Source organism: Dermacentor andersoni, chromosome 6 (assembly GCF_023375885.2).
Source record: "Dermacentor andersoni chromosome 6, qqDerAnde1_hic_scaffold, whole genome shotgun sequence".
In the NCBI taxonomy this organism is placed as follows: domain Eukaryota; kingdom Metazoa; phylum Arthropoda; class Arachnida; order Ixodida; family Ixodidae; genus Dermacentor; species Dermacentor andersoni.
This window is the reverse complement of record NC_092819.1, coordinates 56627603-56648425: the sequence shown is the minus strand read 5'-3', so window position 1 is coordinate 56648425 and position 20823 is coordinate 56627603. Positions and strand designations below refer to the sequence as shown.

The 20823-nt window shown below is 48.7% G+C and overlaps 1 protein-coding gene across 3 annotated transcripts in view; it reads right to left on the bottom strand.

Annotated features, from left to right (window-relative positions):
- Window positions 1-20823, bottom strand: part of LOC126522826 (uncharacterized) — a 307678-nt gene that overhangs the window by 164564 nt on the left and 122291 nt on the right. For all 3 annotated transcript variants that reach the window (XM_050171653.3, XM_050171654.3, XM_050171655.3), the window contains one exon: window positions 13685-13740. In XM_050171653.3, coding sequence (XP_050027610.1) covers window positions 13685-13740 — 56 coding nt within the window. The remainder of the gene's footprint in view (window positions 1-13684; window positions 13741-20823) is intronic.

Genomic DNA, 20823 nt, shown 5'->3' with positions numbered 1-20823 from the left:
ATCCACTTTAATTTCCAATAATTTATCCTTTCTTCATTTCATTTATTAAGCACAAGTAATTTCCCCTATGTTGACCTTGGTGTCAATGTTTGTTGGCTTCTTATGATATGACTAATAAAAATCGGGCCCCTCGGTTAACCCCCTTTCTTCTCGTGTATATATATATATATATATATATATATACATATATATATATATATATATATATATATATATATAGTAACGCTGAACCAATCGCAAACGCGTGCAAGTGACCAGGGCTCCGGGAATGGGCGTTCCCTCGGGAACGTGGATAACGCGCTTTGCTCCTGAACTGGCGCTCGCACTATGTAACGACGATCCGTCCTCGCCTTTCGTGAAGCTGTTACAAGGAGGAAGCAAACGAGCGGGCGTGCCCTACGGCTGAAACGAAGCGCCAAGCGCGCGCGCGGAAGTGTCACACGGCGTCGATCACGTGCGCGGTCGTTATTGGTGCCCGCTGCCGAACGACTTCGAACACCCGCTAGCAGCAGCATGCATGCTTCCCACGCGACGCATGCGACAAGGGCGACGCCGCAGCGTCGGCGAACGCATAATGATCCTTCGGGCATCCGCCGACAAAAGCCGAGGAAAGACAACGTCCTCGTCGGTAGGTACTCTTAAGTGTGCACACGTTGCAGCCTTCTCTTCTGGGCGCATGCGCTTTCTTCACAAATGCGCGTCGCTTACATCTCCCTTCTCTCCACGACGCAGCCCGTCTTGTTCCTCGATTTGCTACACGTACCTCCTCCTCTTCATTACCACATAGTCTTTCTTTTCCCGTAGACAAAGCTCGGTGCCAAACTGCACTTCCGACTCGAAGCTCGGCTCTACCGTGCCTCTAAGCAGGCTGGGAAACAAAGGCGGTTATGGCCTCAGTTAAGGCGAGCGAGGACTCTCGTAACGCTAAACCGACAGCCTCTTCTTCGTTAACAAAATATAACAACAACGGACGCGCTCGACCGTTTCCTTCCCATCGGAACGCGGGTGCCGCGACCGCGGGAGTCGAACGCACGACCTGGCGCTCACAGTGCCACGACCGCTGACTGAGCTACGAGGTTCATCTTGCAGGCTGTACGTCCCAAGAATGCGTTATCAAAGAAAACCAAAAACAGAAAAGGAAAAAAATGAATGAATGACAAGAAGGAGAGAACATAGGGTTTGAGGCTGGTGTTCAATGAATCTGGCCACCGTTTCGTCGTCGTAACAGCATTGCGACAAGGGCACAAGAAAACGCTCAAACGAAGCCTGCGGAAACTTTTCTCGCAGTTTCTTTTGTATATATAGACATATTTGTAGGCTTTCCTAACTGAAACGGTAGAGTGCCTCGAAACGCCGCAGATGGCCGCAAGGAGAAATCACGGTTTCCCACCATTTTCTCCGCCATTTGCCGGTGGCCGCACGCGGGCATCAAATGAGGATACCGCTCCAGTGAAAAACGGCGGCTTCTGGCTTCATCGCGTTCCGCCCGCCGCCCTCTGGGTCAGCGCGACCGAGGCGCTTAATGACAGTGTCCCATTCGCACGCCTCCTTGGGAAAAGAGAGAGAGAGAGAGAGAGAGAGAGAGAGAGAGCTTGAAGCGGTCACCTCCACGCTCGCCGAAAAGGCAGCGCAGGAAGGTCACTTCCGACAACGATTCACTTTCTTTTCCTTTTAATTTTCTTTTTGGGGTAACTCGTCTATGATGAAAGATTGAGAGAGATAGAGAAAAGAAAGTGATTCTTTCAATCCCTCAACTCAATGACTTCTAGGAGCACTTATGTGCTGCCTGAATTCCTTAATATGCTTAGAGACTCGAGAAGGACATCTCGAGGGGCTGTAGCTATATATCTCACGATTAAAGCACGCAGTTACCGCGCGAATGCGAAGTGACGCCACAGCAGAAGACGAGCGGAATCATTGCAGGCGTGCCGAAGAAACTGTGCGAATACTCGTACACGTTATCGCTGTTTATGTCAGTCAAGGTCAGCCATCGTACTGCCACCGTCGTCGTCATTGTCGTCGTCGTACCGTCATCGACATAACGCAGTCGTTGTTGACATCGTGACGTCGGTGTCGTGCCGCTGACCACTTCGTTAAGGTCAGCGTCCATTACACATGCCACACATGAACCGAAGTGTGAAAGGCAGGCCTGCAGTCGGACAAAAGATTTTGCGGGAACATACAGGCTTCGCAACAAATGAGAATTTCCGCTCTGCAGATGTATGGCGCATTTCGTTAATGTTAATGCTAACTAAAGAAGCTGGCGGCTAAACTTAAGGGTATGAGAAGCAAACATCTAACACATATCGTAATATTAATATGGGCCATGGTTAAGATTGCACTCACACAAAGCTCGCATCTCGTCAAATCAGAGACAAAGACGGTCACAATGTACGATCATGGCGCACACTCCCTGCCACGCATCTAGAACCAGGAAATGCGATCTCTTTCTTCCTCTTTTTTTTTTTTTCACTTGTGACACGATGTGCTACAAGAATTGCGCAGAGGTTAACACGCCACTGACAAAGGATGGTTCGTGGTAATGCAGTAAATCTGTCAGCCACCGCCTTCTGAGACTATTTAGTAATACGCTCTGCAGAGACAACTAAAGGGTGCCTTAAGTAAAATGTGATCTTGATGTTGTGGAGCGAATATTTCCTTAATAGAAAAAGAAAGAAAAAGAAAGAAACGGCTCTGTAAGCTTGTCTACACTGCAGCACTTAATTCTCTCTATAGACGTTTTCTAAACGTACTGCGAGGACGTTGCGAATACTTTTTGCGCAGCTGTAGACGTTTAGCTCACTTTGGCTGTTCAAAGTAGTCTATTAAGACGTGCAGTGTTCATTCGAATATATACAGGCGCGGAAAGTCCTTTGGCTTGCTTTATAAAACGTTCTCTTGTCCTCTTGTGTTCACGTTTTAACTGGCCTGACAGGTGTTTCAGACACAGCCCGTTGATTTCATTTCAGCCAGGCTCTGAGACCTTCACACGACGAATGAACGTCGACAGCCTTTATTAAAATCTCACTACAGGTATACGCGCAAAACAACGCAGCATATGTATTCGTCAAGGAGAGAACCAAGAACGACGTTCGTTATAGAAGCTAAGGTACTACATACCACATTTACTCGAGTAAAGCCCGCCCCACGTTGGAACGCTAAATCTTGGACATACGTCACAGTATAAGCGCCACTCACGAAAACCACGTCATTATGTGCTCCGCGAGTCACCACTAGATGACGATAGCTGCTCTCAATGCCGACTGCGGTGACCGTGAGCGCTTAAACTGTTCGTAGTCCGTCGTCAGTGATTGCATTACATCGCGCTGCAGTCTGAGCAACGTTTTTTAGGCCTCAGCGGGCAGCCAAAAGCGCCTGACACAAGCAAGACGCCCACTCTGTAAAAAGAAAAAAAAAATTGTTAGAAGATAAACTGCGGGCCTGACGCAAGTAGATAGGGTACGCGGTTTACAACGAAGCCACACGTAGGAACCGACTCACGTGGCTCGGTGCGACTCGACAAAGCATACGCGCATATAGATGTGTGCGAGGACTAAAAATAGCAGCGCCACCCCGCGCTTGACAAACACAGAACGACGGCGCTAAACCCAGCACATGTCGAAGGCAGCGCCTCCCTGCAAGAACTTAACTGGGCGTGCTGGCACAGAAGAAGCCAAGGAGGTCAGCAATCCCCCATCGTGGGTAGGAGCCACACGTGCGACAGGCTACAGCAACAACAACAGCTGCAATAACAACAACAACAACAACAACAGTAGAAGCCGTCGTCGTTGATGGATTGACACGCGGGGCATGTACGTATAAGCCTGCGGACGCGCATACCAGTCGGCCTACACAAGGGTCGTCAGTGTCAACCTCTGGGTCTTGGACGTGGGCGTCAGATATAGAAACGTCGCGGAGAAGCCAACACCGAGGCGCCAATTGACTCCTTCCATTGGCTCTATATATGCCAGGCAGTAGACCTTTTTTGTGTAATGCTACACAGTGAATTGGCTGCACACTGCGATGACCTTTGCACACAAGTCGGGCGGCAGTACGGCATCCGATGGAGTGCCGGGCAGGTAGTCAAGCCCATTAGCCATGCGTTTCAAAGACGACTGACAAAGAACACCGGGTCCCCCCTTCCTCGTTTAAGCCGGGCTGCAAGAAGTTGCTACACTCGTAATCTGGTCCCAAATGAGTTCCATTGAGAAAAAATATATTTTTCCTTTTTGCTTTTGCAAATATGCGTTGCTTACTAAAACCTCTGCGTAATGAAACAGACAGATTCTTTTAGCTTTAGTGTTGTATGAGTTGCAATGTACACACACGTATCACACGTAACGACATCTACAGGCTCTGAACTGGCCGCTCTTCGCGCTGCTGTCGAATACATTGAAAAAGAACCGCCCAACAAATGGGCAATATTTTGTGACTCGAAAGCAGCCCTCCAGAGCTTGAGAAGTTTACGACGTGGCAATTATGAACAGCTGGTGTCACAAATCCACGAAACCTGCCATTGCGCTTCTGAAAGAGGACATAATATCATATTTCAGTGGCTGCCGGGACATTGTGGCATCGTTGGTAATCACCTCGCCGATGATGCTGCCCGACGTGCCCAGGCTGGCTCACCGACACTCCTTATACCTTTATCCAGAGTCGACGCTGCAAGAGAGCTTCGCAGTCTCGCTCGTACAATCACGTTAGGTTGCTGGCATACACCTCAGAACTCTAAGTGTCGTTTACACAGCCTCGACCCATCACTGAAACTTACATTACCAGCGAACCTTCCACGACGTGACGCAACACTGCTGTGTCGGCTGTGGGTAGGAGTAGCATTCACCAACTCCTACAGCTATCGTATTGGAATGGCGGATTCGCCAATGTGCGCTAAGTGCAAGTGTGAAGAGACCATCAGTCACCTTCTGTGCCACTGTTCTCGCTTCGATAATCAACGCGAGACTCTCCAGTGTGCCTTAAATAGACTGGATGACAGGCCATTTACGGAAGCGAAGATCTCGGGAGCCTGGCCTCACAGTTCATTGGCCCAGAAAGCAGTTCGAGCGCTTTTTCGCTACCTGAGGGCAACAGACTTGAGTGCCAGACTGTAGACATCCTACAGCTAAGTTCTCTCTCTCCCTCTTTCACTCCCCATTCCCCTCCCCACGTGTAGGGTAGCTAACTGGACTCAGTCTAGTTAACCTCCCTGCCTTTCTGTCTTCCCTTCTCTCTCTCTCTCTCTCTATGCTCCTCACATGAAAAAGGAGTAGCCCCGCACCACTTCTTGGTGCCAACATCTCATTTTTCAGGTCAACAATATAATAAAGAAAGATCAATCGCCGAAAGAAAAGAGAAAAATCTGGGGGTAAAGGCAGCAAGAAGTGTGGATCACTTCTGAGATGTTCGCCGGCCTCCCTCTCGAAAAGACGGCGCCATTTTTGTAATGCACAGAGGAAACGTATGTAATACAATCTGCGGACATTTTTTCACCACCATAAGCTCCACCATTACCGTTTTTCCTATATCGACCTGCTTCTGGAAACTCTCTCCCTCGGTAAAAGAAAAGGGCGGGGGGATGACAGTCAGACAAAATCTATAAAGGACGTGAAAGTCACACTGTCTGAGTACCTCAGAAAGCAAGAAAATCGTTTCCATGAAAAAACATAATAAAAATACAGGGAGTCCCTCTTTTAATCTCGCAAATGTCGGAGGCGTTCCCGATAGATTTCTCGGCAATTTGGCAGCTTACAGCGCCTGCCATGTGTTCAAGCCTGCCGTGTGGCATACTTCTTGACTCTCTCTCTCTCTCTCTCTCTCTCTCTCTCTCTCTCTCTCTCACTTCGGCATTTTTATTTCTTACCGCTTTCACACAGCTTCGCACCGCACTTTTCGCGACCAAACGGGGAAATTTCTGAACGTTATACACAATAGTTCCTGCATTGAAGTTCCGCTGAAATAGTCGAACCTTTCCAGACGCAGGTGCTATACTGACTTTTATTATTATCCCCTTTTTCCTAATGGATGCCTTGGAGGCCTTCTCGCGAAAAAAAATATGGAAAGTGCAGCTCAACAATAAACACGTAATAAAAAAAACTCGTGCAATAGAACAGGTGATGCGACCTGTGCAGAGGCGATAACGCTGCTGCTTTTTTCGAGCCCTCACAGTAAGAAACATTCATGGTTATCGAAGTGGTTCCAGCGAAAGCTGTTTCTGTTACAAGCGCACGGAAACCTTTCAGCCTCGACGATGTTCGGTGACCTCAATTGCCCCTGTGAGATCCACACCTTTATATTTATTCGCCGCATCTATAGCGGCAGTAAAAAAAATGAAGAGTTGCGTAGGTGAAAAGTCACGAAATTCGCGGGACTTGCTTTGTCTTTCCTTTTTTTTTTCGTTGGCTCCTCTGCGCAAGGACAGTTGTTTCGATACGACTTACCTAAGCGGCTGTTCACACTAGCATTTTCACGATGCTTGCTTGCTGCTGCTAGTTGCGAACTAACAAATTTAGACGCGATTGCCCTTGCTGTGCTATAAAGAAAACTATGCTAATTTTCTTTTGTCTACAACATGGCAATGTAGTCACGCACACTTGTTTCGAATTAAGCGTCGCCAAAGGAAGGAAGGAAGGAAGGAAGGAAGGAAGGAAGGAACGAACGAACGAACGAACGAACGAACGAACGAACGAACGAACGAACGAACGAACGAACGAATCTAGAACGTGACAACGTACTCGCATAAACTTGCTTGCTTCAAGCTACCCGACTTCTCTGCCATTTTTGAGATAAACTTGTCCACCTTTACTATTTCTCAAGAGACGCGTCACCGCATGAATGAATGAATGAATGAATGAATGAATGAATGAATGAATGAATGAATGAATGAATGAATGAATGAATGAATGAATGACTAGCGCTTAAAGCAAGCAAAGGTGCGTCGTCGTTCCAACATTCGTGGCGTAGAGATGCGCCCCCTTGACTAAGCTTAACTTCAGAATGACGGATGCAGTGCGTATACTCGTACATACTAAAACGTCATTCATGCATGGAAGAACCTGCAGTGTCGGTGAACGTCGCGCGCAGAGGTCGAGAGGCGGGAGATGGGCGGCGACTGGCCCACTTTCAGGACTAAAACTTCGTAGAAAAGAAAGAAAGAAAGAAAGAAAGAAAGAAAGAAAGAAAGAAAGAAAGAGAAGTCGGCATCGCACGCTCGTGTGGGTGGCCACCCGGCGCGCCTCACACTGCGACGGCGCGTACAGAGACGACGCCACGCAGTGACGCATCAGCGACGCCTCGCAAACGAAACTTAACCGAAATGGCTCCCTGACGGCTGGTAAATGAGCCTCTCTACACGGTCGGTGGTCCCAAAGCGGCGCGGAAAACTAGGCTTCGTTACGGTAGTTAAGCCGTTACAGTTACGCGACTCGAAAGCGAGAACCGCCTTGCGAGATCGCTAGGGAAGGGGCCCGGATTTAAAGCACTCGGAATACCACGCGGAAAAATTGGAGAGGAACCGAAGCGAAATTAAAGAGGAGCCCGAAAAAAAGAAACGCGGAGTTTCTAACTCACGTCCGTTTCGCTACTTTCCAGTACACCCGCAGTAAATTTGAACGCATGAATGCCCAAAACTTGCGCGCAGTTCTTTTCTTATAATCAAATGTGGCGCAAATTAATTGCTACCTGCTCATTGCAAGAGCAGCGAAGTGCCGTTTATTATTTTACTTATCGTATACGCGTCGTTTCTAGTTGCCGTCCGCAAACCAACTCACGCAACTTCGCATACGCTTTATCGCCAGGCACACAGACACGAATAGGGGGGGGGGGGGGGGAGGGCTAATGGTGGGAGGAGGAGGAGGAAATAAAGAGAGAAGGCAGGGATGTTAGGCGCGCTTCAAAAATCTAACGTCGACATCAGCCGTTAACTACACCACCATCAACCTCGATTCTACATCGCTTTATAACGAGCCAAACAAGCCACTCGCACATACAGGTTACATGCATATATCCACGGTGTAGCTCCATAACGATTCCCGGAAGCACGCGGAGTCCACAAGCGTCCGTCGCTGTATTCGCCCTTGTGTGGCCCAAGTGAAAGCACACAAAGCGTGCGATCGCGGCGAAAGTGCGCATGCGCGTACGAGCGCGGCGTACCCGCTCCTAAGATGGCTGCCAACTAAGCTTGCAGCAACACCCCGTTCACGTCTCCCGCTGCTGGACTTGCTGTGTGTATTACTCTACGGCACAGCGGAAAGCCAGCACGTATAAACCAAGCTTGGCAGGCGTCCGTTAAACGCGGACGGCCAAGGACCAGTTCAATACTATATACGGGGCTAATCTCAATCGTATGCAGGACGTGTCACGGCGTTACACGCTCCATACAAAGCAGCGAGATAGGGTCGATTTCCGCCTTTCGCCGGCGTTGCCCACAGCCACTCTCTGAAACGCAGCTTTCAACTGGGCTCCTCTGTGTGTTCGCCCGCATTCACTCGTTGTTTACGTTGTTTACTTTTGAGTTTCTACTTCTTTCAAGGCGAAGGAGTGCGGTTTTCCCAAGGAAACAAGACGCTCTCCGAGAAAAAAAAAAGAAAGAAACAATCGCGGTCATCAGAGTCAGGCGCGGCGGTGCTGGCCTTCCCACTGGTCTATAATCAAGCCGGGAGAGAAAAAAAAAAAAAATCGCGCGAGCAGAAAGAGAGAAAACGGCCGATAGCAGCCGCGAGCTAAGTAGCTTCCGCGAATGATGCGATCGATAGGGGTCAATCGGTGCAACGCGGATCCACCCAAACGTCGACTCGGTTGTGGTGCTTTAGGATGCGCTTATATTACACCTTACACCCGGCACTATTCTGGCTAGGAAAAACGACGGAACGTCTCGTTCCGCGGAAGACGAGACGAGTGAGTGAGCGAGTAAGTGAGAGTGAGAGAGAGAGAGATAGATAGATAGAGCAGATATCGAAGGAAGCGGGAAAGGCAGTGGGCGGGCTCGCGGACACATTTTGTTTGAATACGAGAGATCGTATTATATGTAGGACAAACGGAGGATGCGCGCGTGCATACGTATCGAATGCGGTAGTCATCGCGCTTCCTGGAGTCTCACTGCAGCAGATCGCATCGACAATTTGTCGCGGAAGGGGTAAGTAAGGCGGTTTAGGAAGTTTATTTTTGAATAGGAAACGTCCAAATCACTGGCCCATCGTGTGTTGCATAAACTGCGCCCGTTTCAGTGCCCGTACTCCTGAATATAGTTACATTTTTCTTTTTTATTTACGCTGCAGATATCCGCAACGTTCACTGAATGATCGTGCTGCAAACCTATTTTAGGCACGCAAAAAAAAATAATCAAGAAAGAAAGAAGAATGACAGCCGTACAAGAGATAATTTCAGAACCGAATTCACGCGGAAATACATCGTAAAGAGTGAAGACGAATTCAAGAACACCGCAACACAGTTTTATGATGATTAGTGCCATAAATTAACAACAGGCACTGTAATTCGTCGCGGGTCGGCCCTGGAATTCTACTCACTCCAGGATTGATTCAACTTCAGGCAGTGTCCATTGACATCTAAGGCTGCACGTGGTGGCTTCGCGTCCTTGTGTACAGGGGGCATCAGCTGTTCGCTCCGCGTTCTTGTCTACGTCCCGCTCATAAATGAACACACACACATACACACACAGAGTGAGTGAGTGAGTGAGTGAGTGAGTGAGTGAGTGAGTGAGTGAGTGAGTGAGTGAGTGAGTGAGTGAGTGAGTGAGTGAGTGAGTGAGTGAGTGAGTGAGTGAGTGAGTGAGTGAGTGAGTGAGTGAGTGAGTGAGTGAGTGAGTGAGTGAGTGAGTGAGTGAGTGAGTGAGTGAGTGAGTGAGTGAGTGAGTGAGTGAGTGAGTGAGTGAGTGAGTGAGTGAGTGAGTGAGTGAGTGAGTGAGTGAGTGAGTGAGTGAGTGAGTGAGTGAGTGAGTGAGTGAGTGAGTGAGTGAGTGAGTGAGTGAGTGAGTGAGTGAGTGAGTGAGTGAGTGAGTGAGTGAGTGAGTGAGTGAGTGAGTGAGTGAGTGAGTGAGTGAGTGAGTGAGTGAGTGAGTGAGTGAGTGAGTGAGTGAGTGAGTGAGTGAGTGAGTGAGTGAGTGAGTGAGTGAGTGAGTGAGTGAGTGAGTGAGTGAGTGAGTGAGTGAGTGAGTGAGTGAGTGAGTGAGTGAGTGAGTGAGTGAGTGAGTGAGTGAGTGAGTGAGTGAGTGAGTGAGTGAGTGAGTGAGTGAGTGAGTGAGTGAGTGAGTGAGTGAGTGAGTGAGTGAGTGAGTGAGTGAGTGAGTGAGTGAGTGAGTGAGTGAGTGAGTGAGTGAGTGAGTGAGTGAGTGAGTGAGTGAGTGAGTGAGTGAGTGAGTGAGTGAGTGAGTGAGTGAGTGAGTGAGTGAGTGAGTGAGTGAGTGAGTGAGTGAGTGAGTGAGTGAGTGAGTGAGTGAGTGAGTGAGTGAGTGAGTGAGTGAGTGAGTGAGTGAGTGAGTGAGTGAGTGAGTGAGTGAGTGAGTGAGTGAGTGAGTGAGTGAGTGAGTGAGTGAGTGAGTGAGTGAGTGAGTGAGTGAGTGAGTGAGTGAGTGAGTGAGTGAGTGAGTGAGTGAGTGAGTGAGTGAGTGAGTGAGTGAGTGAGTGAGTGAGTGAGTGAGTGAGTGAGTGAGTGAGTGAGTGAGTGAGTGAGTGAGTGAGTGAGTGAGTGAGTGAGTGAGTGAGTGAGTGAGTGAGTGAGTGAGTGAGTGAGTGAGTGAGTGAGTGAGTGAGTGAGTGAGTGAGTGAGTGAGTGAGTGAGTGAGTGAGTGAGTGAGTGAGTGAGTGAGTGAGTGAGTGAGTGAGTGAGTGAGTGAGTGAGTGAGTGAGTGAGTGAGTGAGTGAGTGAGTGAGTGAGTGAGTGAGTGAGTGAGTGAGTGAGTGAGTGAGTGAGTGAGTGAGTGAGTGAGTGAGTGAGTGAGTGAGTGAGTGAGTGAGTGAGTGAGTGAGTGAGTGAGTGAGTGAGTGAGTGAGTGAGTGAGTGAGTGAGTGAGTGAGTGAATAAATAAATAAGAGTTCTGAAATACCAAAATATATGCAAGCCTCCCAGTGAGCAAGGCCTTGGGAATGCAAGAACGCAGCAGCCCCTCGTAATGATACGGACTTTGACAGCGCCCGCTTGGTGCTACACGACCGTTTATGGATGAAGAAAGACACCTTGTTCCAAAGAAAACAAATTTATCGCCCTCGAAAACGTCGCCAAATGGCAACCTTTACTGCATGAAAAGGGTTCAGTTACCTGAAGACAAAAGACAAGGCGCACTCTGTGACGTCAGATAAGACGTAAGAGCTGCCGATGCGACTTATAGGGGCGAAATTTCCGAAAAATTATGTAGAAGTTCTTCTCTGATAATGGATGTATTTGCGACACATAAAAAATGCAGAGTTCCGAAAAAAAAAAAAAACATTCAAAACAGTGATGCAGCCCCAGTAAGTTTGGTAACCTTTTTTTGCAGTGAATCAGTGAGTGGTGCATGGTGCACCAACGTTTAGACGCCACATAAAAAAAAAGAAATCTTTGCCTTCCCCCCCCCCTTTTTTTTTTTGCTCGAAAGTGCATCCTTTTCTGCCAAATAAACGCACATAGTGTCTGGATTATAGCACAACAAAAGGCTAAAACGACCTAGTGTTTCCGTTTAGCGTCTCTCGGAGAAACAGGAAATGAATAGCTAGGTCGAGGGGCACTGGGTCAACATGTCCGCCAACAGAAGCACGCGGGCGGTGCAAGTTGAACAGGAAATCACTTTTGACCGCGAGGCGCCGATCTCGGAGAGCGCCGAAGATAATTCGTTTACCGCCGCGCCACTTGAGACTTTCGCGTCGGTGTAACCAAGTTAAGCGACGTCGCTCGCTGCTGCAATGGGAAAAGAACGATCAAACGAGCTCCAGCCAACAGCGCGGGCGCGTTCTAGTTCTATAACTTCGGTAAATACCATTGTGGAAGACAAGGCACGCGGTACTCTTTTATCCGACGCTTAGACAACGTTGCCGCTTGAATTCGCCTCCAAACTGTTGACATCTGTGGCTCGTCTACAAAGGGAACTAAAAGAGAAAAAAAAGAAGAAAAAGAAGAATAACGAACGAAAACGAAACATATGGATCGAACGAGAGGAGAGAGGAAGAAACACAAGAAGAGAAAGCAGGAAGAGAGAAAGAAAGAGAAGCAGGAATGAATAACGAAGGAAGAAAGGAAAAGAAGTATTGAATGTAGAAAGTGAGAGAGGAAGGAAGGAACAAGCGGATGGTAAGGAATTAATTAAAAAGAAAGCGTCAGGAACAGAGGAATGGACGAAGAAAAACGGGAAAGAGCTAATGAACAATTGCAAGAAAGAAGGTTGGAGAGAAGGAATGAATGAATGAAATAAGAAAGGAAGAGAGGGAAGAAGGAACGAAGAGGGGAATGAACGAAGAAATAAAAGATACGAAAGAATGAATGGCGAATAGAATCAGAATGGAAGAGAAGGAATGATGCATAGAACCGAAAAGGAATAAAAAGGTAATAAAGGAAGAAATCAAAACGGAATGAATTAATGAATGAATGAAGGAAGGAAGGAAGAGAGTCAGCCGCATTATTATAGTACATTGCAAAACAAAAGTTTTCGCTTAACCCGACGGAAACCGGGAGGCCCATTCGGATCGGGCGCTTTTAATGCGTAATAAAACATCGCCGAAAAATCATGATTTCTCTCTTTTTTACGATTGCTTAAATTAGACGGCCTAACAAATCAAATTATCGCCAGACGACGGTGTATAAACCAAGGAATATCGATTGCGATCCACCGAGATACAGGAAGCGCTTAAAAAAGACGGCCTCGTAAAAAGGTCTCGCTTAACCATGAGCCGTTTAATTCGTTGTTAAAGCGCGCACACGAGAACCGAACCGAGTCAACAGTGCGGGCGAAAAAAAAAAAAAAAAAAGAAGAAACCGAGCGAGCGAGCGAATGCACGAAGAGGAAAATCGCACGATGCGCCTTGAAAGCGGGCATCACTGCACAACCAGCAAGGTGCGTTTCCATAAGCCACCACTGGATGGCGGCACCCACCGCGGCGCCATGAGGGAGGAAAAAAAAAACGGTGATGTGCGGGAAAGCCGCGTGCACAGCGCGGCGTGAGGCTGGCAGGAAAGACGATGAGTCAGGGGGCAGTTGATATCGGGCCCCGCATTGTTCTCTAAGTCAAGTTTTCCTTCTTTATTTTTTTATTTCTGCTTTTCGCTCTGCGGCATAAAACGTGCCCAATTTTATGCATACATGTATGCGTAACGATCTTGTTATGTTGATTGAAGCCCATTAGGTATCGATATTGCGGGCCATAGATCCACAGGTGGTAGTCAGACCAGGTCAGACGGGCGGCTTGAGTGAAGCGTGGCTCTTGAGAGGACCCGTGAGCACGTCCCGGGACAACTCGACAAGAGGTGCTGTAGACATGCTAGGGGAGCTGAGAGAGGACAGAAGCGGCAAGTCACGGCTCATCGACGTAGACTTAATCTTCACTGCAGGTCGGTGTCCGAGATTTGGACCCGGGGGGTTGGCTTAACGACGGCTTTCTGCAGTGCGAGTCTACGTAATTTCGTAGCGAATGTTTCGCTAATACCCGTTGTATACAAGCCGTAAACGTCGGAGAAGGTGCATCAAATAGAAATGGTTTTATGGACTCACCGGACGCAGAGAAGGGACAAGGCTCGTAGAAATACTTGGACCGAGGACTTAGGCACCTGGAAAAAAAAAATTTGATTTATATTAGGTTCCGGGATTTTTTTTTTTTTTTTGTGACAAAACCACGACACGATTATGAGGCACGCCGTAGTGGCGGGGGACTCCTGATCAATTCTGACAGCCCGGGGTTCTTTAACGTGCACCTAAATCTAAGTACACGAGCGTTTTCGCATTTGGTTCTTATGGAAATGTGGCTGCCATGGCCGGGATCGAACCCTCGATCTCCAGCAGCAGCGCAACACCTCATCTGCTAAGCAACCGCGGTAGGCAAGGGAAATAATATGCAAAGGCGTTTATCTTAAGCACACGCGACATAAATGCAGGTACCTCGCAAACGAGATTATAAAGTTAGTTAATTCTAGTTCAATGGCATAAAAGCCACCAAGGCCATGCTGCGGCAGACGAGACTATAAAGGATATATAATAAATACAAAGGCCACATATAGAGAATCCACACTTCCAGCGCTATCAATATTTATTAGAGACGTTGGCGGTAATTAGTTACAGTCTGCGATTCCAGTCAGTGCAAGATATCAAAGTGCAAACTTCACGGTACTTCGTAGCATAATACCAAGTGGTTTTATGCACCAGCTGAAACACATCCACATGTTTCATTTATTGCCGTCTCATTATTATTATTATTATAGTTGTTAACCGAAAGAGAAACAACCTTAGTTTTTTGTACCTGAACGCGAACCTAAATGCTGGAAGGCCACACTGCTTTCTAATAAGCGAGAAAAAAGACAGCAGCGTTCTCCCTGTCGACCGAACGGCCGTCACTGCTTTAAGCAACAGCACCTCCACCAATTGAAAAAGTACAACAGTGCGTCGAGACGTGCGCGGTCCACGTCCGACTCCGTAATCGAGACGATAGTTGTCGCAAACAACTCACGACCTGCAGCAACTGCTTTCTCGCTAAATTGACGCCTGTGGCGATAGCTGCGCAAATCAGGCAAGCTACCGCCGGTCACCAGAGTCCCCTGACTCTACTCCAGTAGCCCCGTAGCCCCTCCGCTAAAGTGGATGTCCTGCGAAGCGGAGCGAGCAAAGTGAACCTTCAACAGAAACAGTAGTGTGCAACAACAATCATCATCATCATCATCATACTCATTATAACCATCATCATTGTTATCATCATCATCGTCATCGCCATGCGATGTTATACTGGTGTCTCATGGCGCAGTTTCAATTAGGATAGAAAGTGCCCGCATTATTACTCTGTCTGCCGCTGCTCCCACAAATCATATCCCTAGCGTGGATAAGAAGGCTATAGTCGGATACAACTTTAGAAAAAACGGGGAGGTCCCGCCCAGATGACCGAGGCGTGACAGCCGATTGCCTCCGCGACTAAAATAATCCCGCGAAGAAATCGTGCTTCTGTAACGCGCAATTCTCGGCATAATTAAAGACTTTTGTATTTTGATGACTGGTTTAGTAGAGCTCTAATGTGCTGCAGCGCATGCCGGATAGCGACAGAAATATAACCCCGTGCTTTCCACAAGGCGCCCGTCGTCTGCTCCTTAGCTTCACTGCGCAACTGACAAAAGCAGAAAGAGCGGCTCTGCATGGCTTTTGCGCTTGTTTACATGTACACGGCACATTTACTACTCCTTTTCCGAGCCTAAAATGAATCAGTTACATTTCTCATTTCTCCTGAGAATGGTTTCGTTCCATCACTTCAACCCGTCCGACGAGAAACGCAGCGACACAGTACACGAACACACCCGCCGCTGACAGTAGGCACCAGACTTTGGCAAACTTTTCTCGTTGTCACTTCACTCGGGAGCGAAAAAAAAAAGAACATGGTACAAACACGCAGGATGTCGGTTTGCAGCGGTCGCCGCGCGATCCTGTTTTCAGGAAAAGCGTAGCGCAGCGCCAGTGATGCTCGCTGCAATGTTTCTTCGCCGGATCACGGCTTAGAATAAACGCACTTGGCACAAATGCGGCACCGTAAGCTCGCAGTAATATTTCCGGCATGATAGAGAATCACAAACAGTTTGAAAATTCACTGTGACGAGGCGTTGACGCCCACAGCTGACGCGACTTGGCCCAGTTCGAAGCCCGGGCGGCCATCTTCTCCGACGGCGGGGTCACCAGCCGTCCGGCTCATGACGTCGGCCCAGAGTGCGCGCCCATTGGTGGATGCTCGTGTGCATCCGCCTCGGAGGAGTAAGCGCCCCCTTTTTTCTAAAGCTGTATCCGACTATAGAAGCAAATCGTTCAAGCAGGTCTCTCTCTCTCTCTCTCTCTCTCTCTCCATTCATCTAGATGTCAGGGGGAGGGGGAAGTATTCGTTAAGTGTCCAAAAAGCACCCATCTTCATTTCGTCCGCTGCTGAAGTTCTGATTGGCTGGGCTGGGGTATGCATCGGAAGGAGACAGGCGCCCCCGGCCAATCAGCAGTTGAGTAGCAGACGAAATGGACATGTCCGCTAGGTGAACACTTACAGAATACCCCACCATGCAGAGCTAGCTTGCTCAGATATGCGTCGCTGAACGTTCCGCTACAGCCCATCGCTAGGTTTCAACACGCCAGGACACGACGTCGCACGCGAGGAACCGAGCGTAGAATGCTCCTATAAGACCAGTCGGCGGTGACGGTGGTTTATTGAATTCGCGTACTCAAACGACTGACCAGCCGGTCAGTGATCGCAGCTCCACATAACATAAACAAAAATAAACTTTCCAACTGGACCATCGCAGTCGTTTATATCATCTAATATCAGTTTTGTTTAATTTAGCCAGGAACATGGCTCCATTGACATTTAAGGCTAAAAAAATAAAAGAGAAACAAATAGAGATAAAGCAAAAGCTCCCGGTGGTCTTTCTCACGTGTTCTTGGACCACCGAAACCAGCATTGGAGCAGCAGCGTATTATTTCCTCTAACTTACACCGTACCTCCACCAGCCCATCGCCAGGTTTCAATACACCATGAAACAACGTACCGTGTAAGGGAACTGAGAGACGGAGTGTTCTAATCAGAATGGTTGACGGTGATGGAGAGTAACGTTAAAACATAAAAAATAATAATAAATAGACGCTGCCACGAGATGCACTTGGATTAGCACATTTCATCGCAAGCTAGTTGGTTTTCACCCTACAGCTCTAGCATATAATAGCATAGTGTTCAAAGTCGATGCAACGGCGAGCGACCCCTCAGTCAGTGACCGAACCTCTACCAAAGCTAAGAAAGCCACCCGAGAACTGCGCCATAGCGGAAGTTCTTCACATCTTTCAGATTTCGTTTTTTTTTATTATTTTCTGTACACACGCCCCCACTGACTTTCAAAGTTATGAGAGAGACAGAGAGAGAGAGAGAGCAGAAATAAAATAGAAAGAAGTTTCTGGTGTGTGTCTTCTACTACTCGTGTCTTCATAGACCGCTGAACGCCGCGTTAGAGCCAGCAGCAACGGCAGCGCGGCGGTATACCTTGCCGAAGACGTGCTCCGAACATTCACCGCACTGCCGCTGCCTCGCTGCTGCTGTCGGTGCCCGTGTTCCTTCCTTCTTCTCCTACCTCATCATGCTTTAACGCGGGACGACGACGACGGCGGCGGCGAGCAAAAGGAGAGAGAGAGAGAGAGGGAGGGAGAGGGGCAAGAACACACACGCGCGCCTCTCGCTTGACGGTAATGGCTTTCCACACGAGGCGCCATTCTTTCTTGGAGCGCCCCGTCTTGCGAGGCCTCTCTTTTTCTTTCATTTTCGGCCAAGGGCCCTTCTCTAACGTCGTTCTCCGGCTCTTGCCGTTCTTCCTCCTCCTTTTCCTCCACGCGTGGGTCCGTCCTCCGCCGCTTCTCGGTTCGGGTCATTTGGCATTCCGAGTTTCGCCACCGGCACCGGCGGTCCCCAGTCTGATACACCGCCGTATAACACTGCGCAAGCTCAAGGCTTGATGAGCTGGCCGCCCGAGCTTCGGCCATCCAATGCGCACAAGGCTGTGCCTCCGACAGGTGTGGGGAAAGAAACAACAACAACAGCAACAACAACGTACATTCGGTTATAATTCCAGTGCCGATGACTGCCGGAACCCTTGAATGAAGACACGCACGAGAACTCTCGCAAGTCAAAAGTTTGCGGACCACGGGAATTGAGAAAAGGCCGAACTTCCGTTGCAGACTGGTAACCCTAGCCAGAAAAACCGTACAGCACTATGATTTACGCACCTACTAGCATGTGTGCCTGAAATTCTGATACTGCAGGCGCCGTGCCACGGGGCCGGAAACATTAATTGTTTGCTCGGATACAGTGGTCCGTGCACTTTTGACGTCGACCGTACACGTGTTTAACCGCGCATTCTATCTTAGTTCATGTAGGCCATTCCGTCGAATCGCCGCCCATGGTAAACGACAGGGGACGGCGTGCGGTTGAGTACGAAACGTGCACCAACCCAATTCTCAAGTTTTGGATACTCCTCGCTACGGCGCGGTTAGTGACTGCTCTTTTCCACGAGATGGATACACCGATTCTGAGTTGACAGAACCCCTTCCGAGCGCGTCGTTTTCTGCCAGCAATTAATTTGTTGGTGGGCTTACCTTGGTCAATTTCAAAGCCCAGCGTTACAAACGAGGGCACCAGAGCATGATAGCAGGCACCACCGTCGTCAGCATTAAGTGGAGTCAACAACAAAATTTTACGGAACACGAGGTCTTGAGAAAAAGGTGAATATCTGCGCATCCTCATAACGCAGCCTATAGTATTCGCATTTACAGCCGCTACCAGTACATGTGAACAACATTGTTATGTTCGGTTTTACTGGCTGCTGTTACAGGCTGTTAGAAACTGAACTTCTTCTGAGATCCCGTGATCCGTAAACTTTTGTGTTTGACTGTACATCCTAAAATGAGCGCCATCACGCGATAGCGTTGCTGCGACGGGCGCAATATCTGCGCATCAGGTGTTCTTGTTGCGCCATCTAAAGGTTTACAGCGAGGCCAGAAACCGAGCTTGGGCCTTCGGAACGTAAAACCACACGAACTACTGCTACATGTCACCGCCGGCGCACTTTACAACTGGCCCAAGTCGCTTCGTCGAATGACGAGTCCATCCGCTTTAAGCCCCCTACAGTCGCCATATAGGTAGCCGGACCACGACCAGTTGAAGAAACAGGACAAACTCAAGCTCACACTGGTCATTCGTGTCACTGTTTCAAGTTCTGGAGTATTTCGCCACCTGAACAGCCACACAAAAGCTGGAAGTTCCGAACGTACGCACGGTAGTCGATTATTCAAACAGAAGAAAAGAAACAGCGCAGAACTTCAGTCGGCGGGGTAGTCACTTATCGGCAAGGCGAGGCGCACCTTTATACCCTTTTTCTGCTCAGATCGTGGTTCAGAGTCTGAACACGCATGCGCCCTCGTTTCGTCACGGAGTTCCAACGTTTCCACCACGCAGCGCACAAATTCCAGGCGCCTTCCCTCTTATACGTTTAACCTTTTCCCCACGGGCCGCACGCTCTCGACGAGAGAGAGAGAGAGAGAGCCCAATGACTGCGCAATCGGGGGCAATAAGTGAGTCCAGGCGACAGCTTGCGCGGCAACTCCCGCTCCTCCCACAGAAACAGCACGGTGTGTCGCGATCCGCCCACGCAACCCTTACGACGAACGGCTGAGCGTTACGTACAATCCTTTCAAAGTGGAAGGCTATAAGAACAAGCTGGGTATGGCCGACCTTTCCGCTTCGAATAAATTCACCCTCTCTCCCTCCCTCGAACACGGCATTGCACCTGACCTTCTCTGCCCCATCTCACCAAGCACCTTTCCCCCTTTCACGTTGCAAACACCGGAGCCAAGGCACGCAGGCACTCTGCAGGCACCACGACGGTTAACTCAACAACAAAACGAAACGCCACAGGGCGCAGTTGATCTCGCCGCCAGCTTGCACAACTCTGCGAACTACCTCCAGACGGCTCGCCCCCACTCTCTCTCTCTCTCTCTCTTTAAATCTTCGTCTGCTGCTGATTCTGCTGCCACCAGTCTCCGAGGCCACTTTGCCCCGCCGCCGGCAGGCGCCATCAAAATGCGACAGATGTCGGCTTTCCCAACGCTTTAATTTCGAAGAGGCCAGCCAGCCAGCCAACGTTCGCCGCACGAACGCGCCGGCCGTCAGACTGCGCCCGTGTCGGCAGCCTATGCGCGAAGCTAAGCAAATTAAAGCCCGAGCCGAGGCTCTCTGCATACACGCTGAAGAGCTTGAAAATTTCGCAACCTTATGCGGCGGACTCGAGCTCACCGACGGAGTTTCGCGACGAAAAATAAAAGAACAAAGAAAAGCACGTCGGAACAAAATCTACAGACTTCTGTATTCGGTTCCTAATGAGATGAGCTTTCGAAGTTTCATGCCTGCGACCTGACGTTACTATGAGAGTAAAGTCAGTGAATTCGGATCTGTAACAAGTGGCGGTTGGTGCTGCCAGTGCCAATGCTGCATTCTAAAGAAGAAAAAAAGAAGAGAGAGAGAGAGAGAGAACTGTTGCGCAAGCAACATCTCTTGCAATAGTAATGTGTGAATCTATATTAAAGCTCTACTTTTGAAGGAGGGAAGATAACCGATAGTCATTAAGGGTTACGGACTGGATTCCAAGAGAAGGGAAGCGTAGCAGGGGGCGGCAAAAAGTTAGGTGGGCGTATGAGATTAAGAAGTTTGCAGGGACAACATGGCCACAATTAGCACATGACCGGGGTAGTTGGAGAAGTATGGGAGAGGCCTTTGCCCTGCAGTGGGCGTAGCCAGGCTGATGATGATGATGATTTGAATAGATTAGATAGATAGATAGATAGATAGATAGTGATAGATAGATAGATAGATAGATAGATAGATAGATAGATAGATAGATAGATAGATAGATAGAAAAGCGTATTACTTTGATGTGCGCCAGTAAGAAAGTAGGTCATTACAGCCTGATTAATTGATTGATTGATTGATTGATTGATTGATTGATTGATTGATTGATTGATTGACTGACTGATTGATTGACTGATTGATTGACTGATTGATTGACTGATTGATTGATTGCAGAAGCTGACGTCGGTGGGCTCATCGCCCGCTACTACACGTCCCATCGTTAGTCGAACATCTG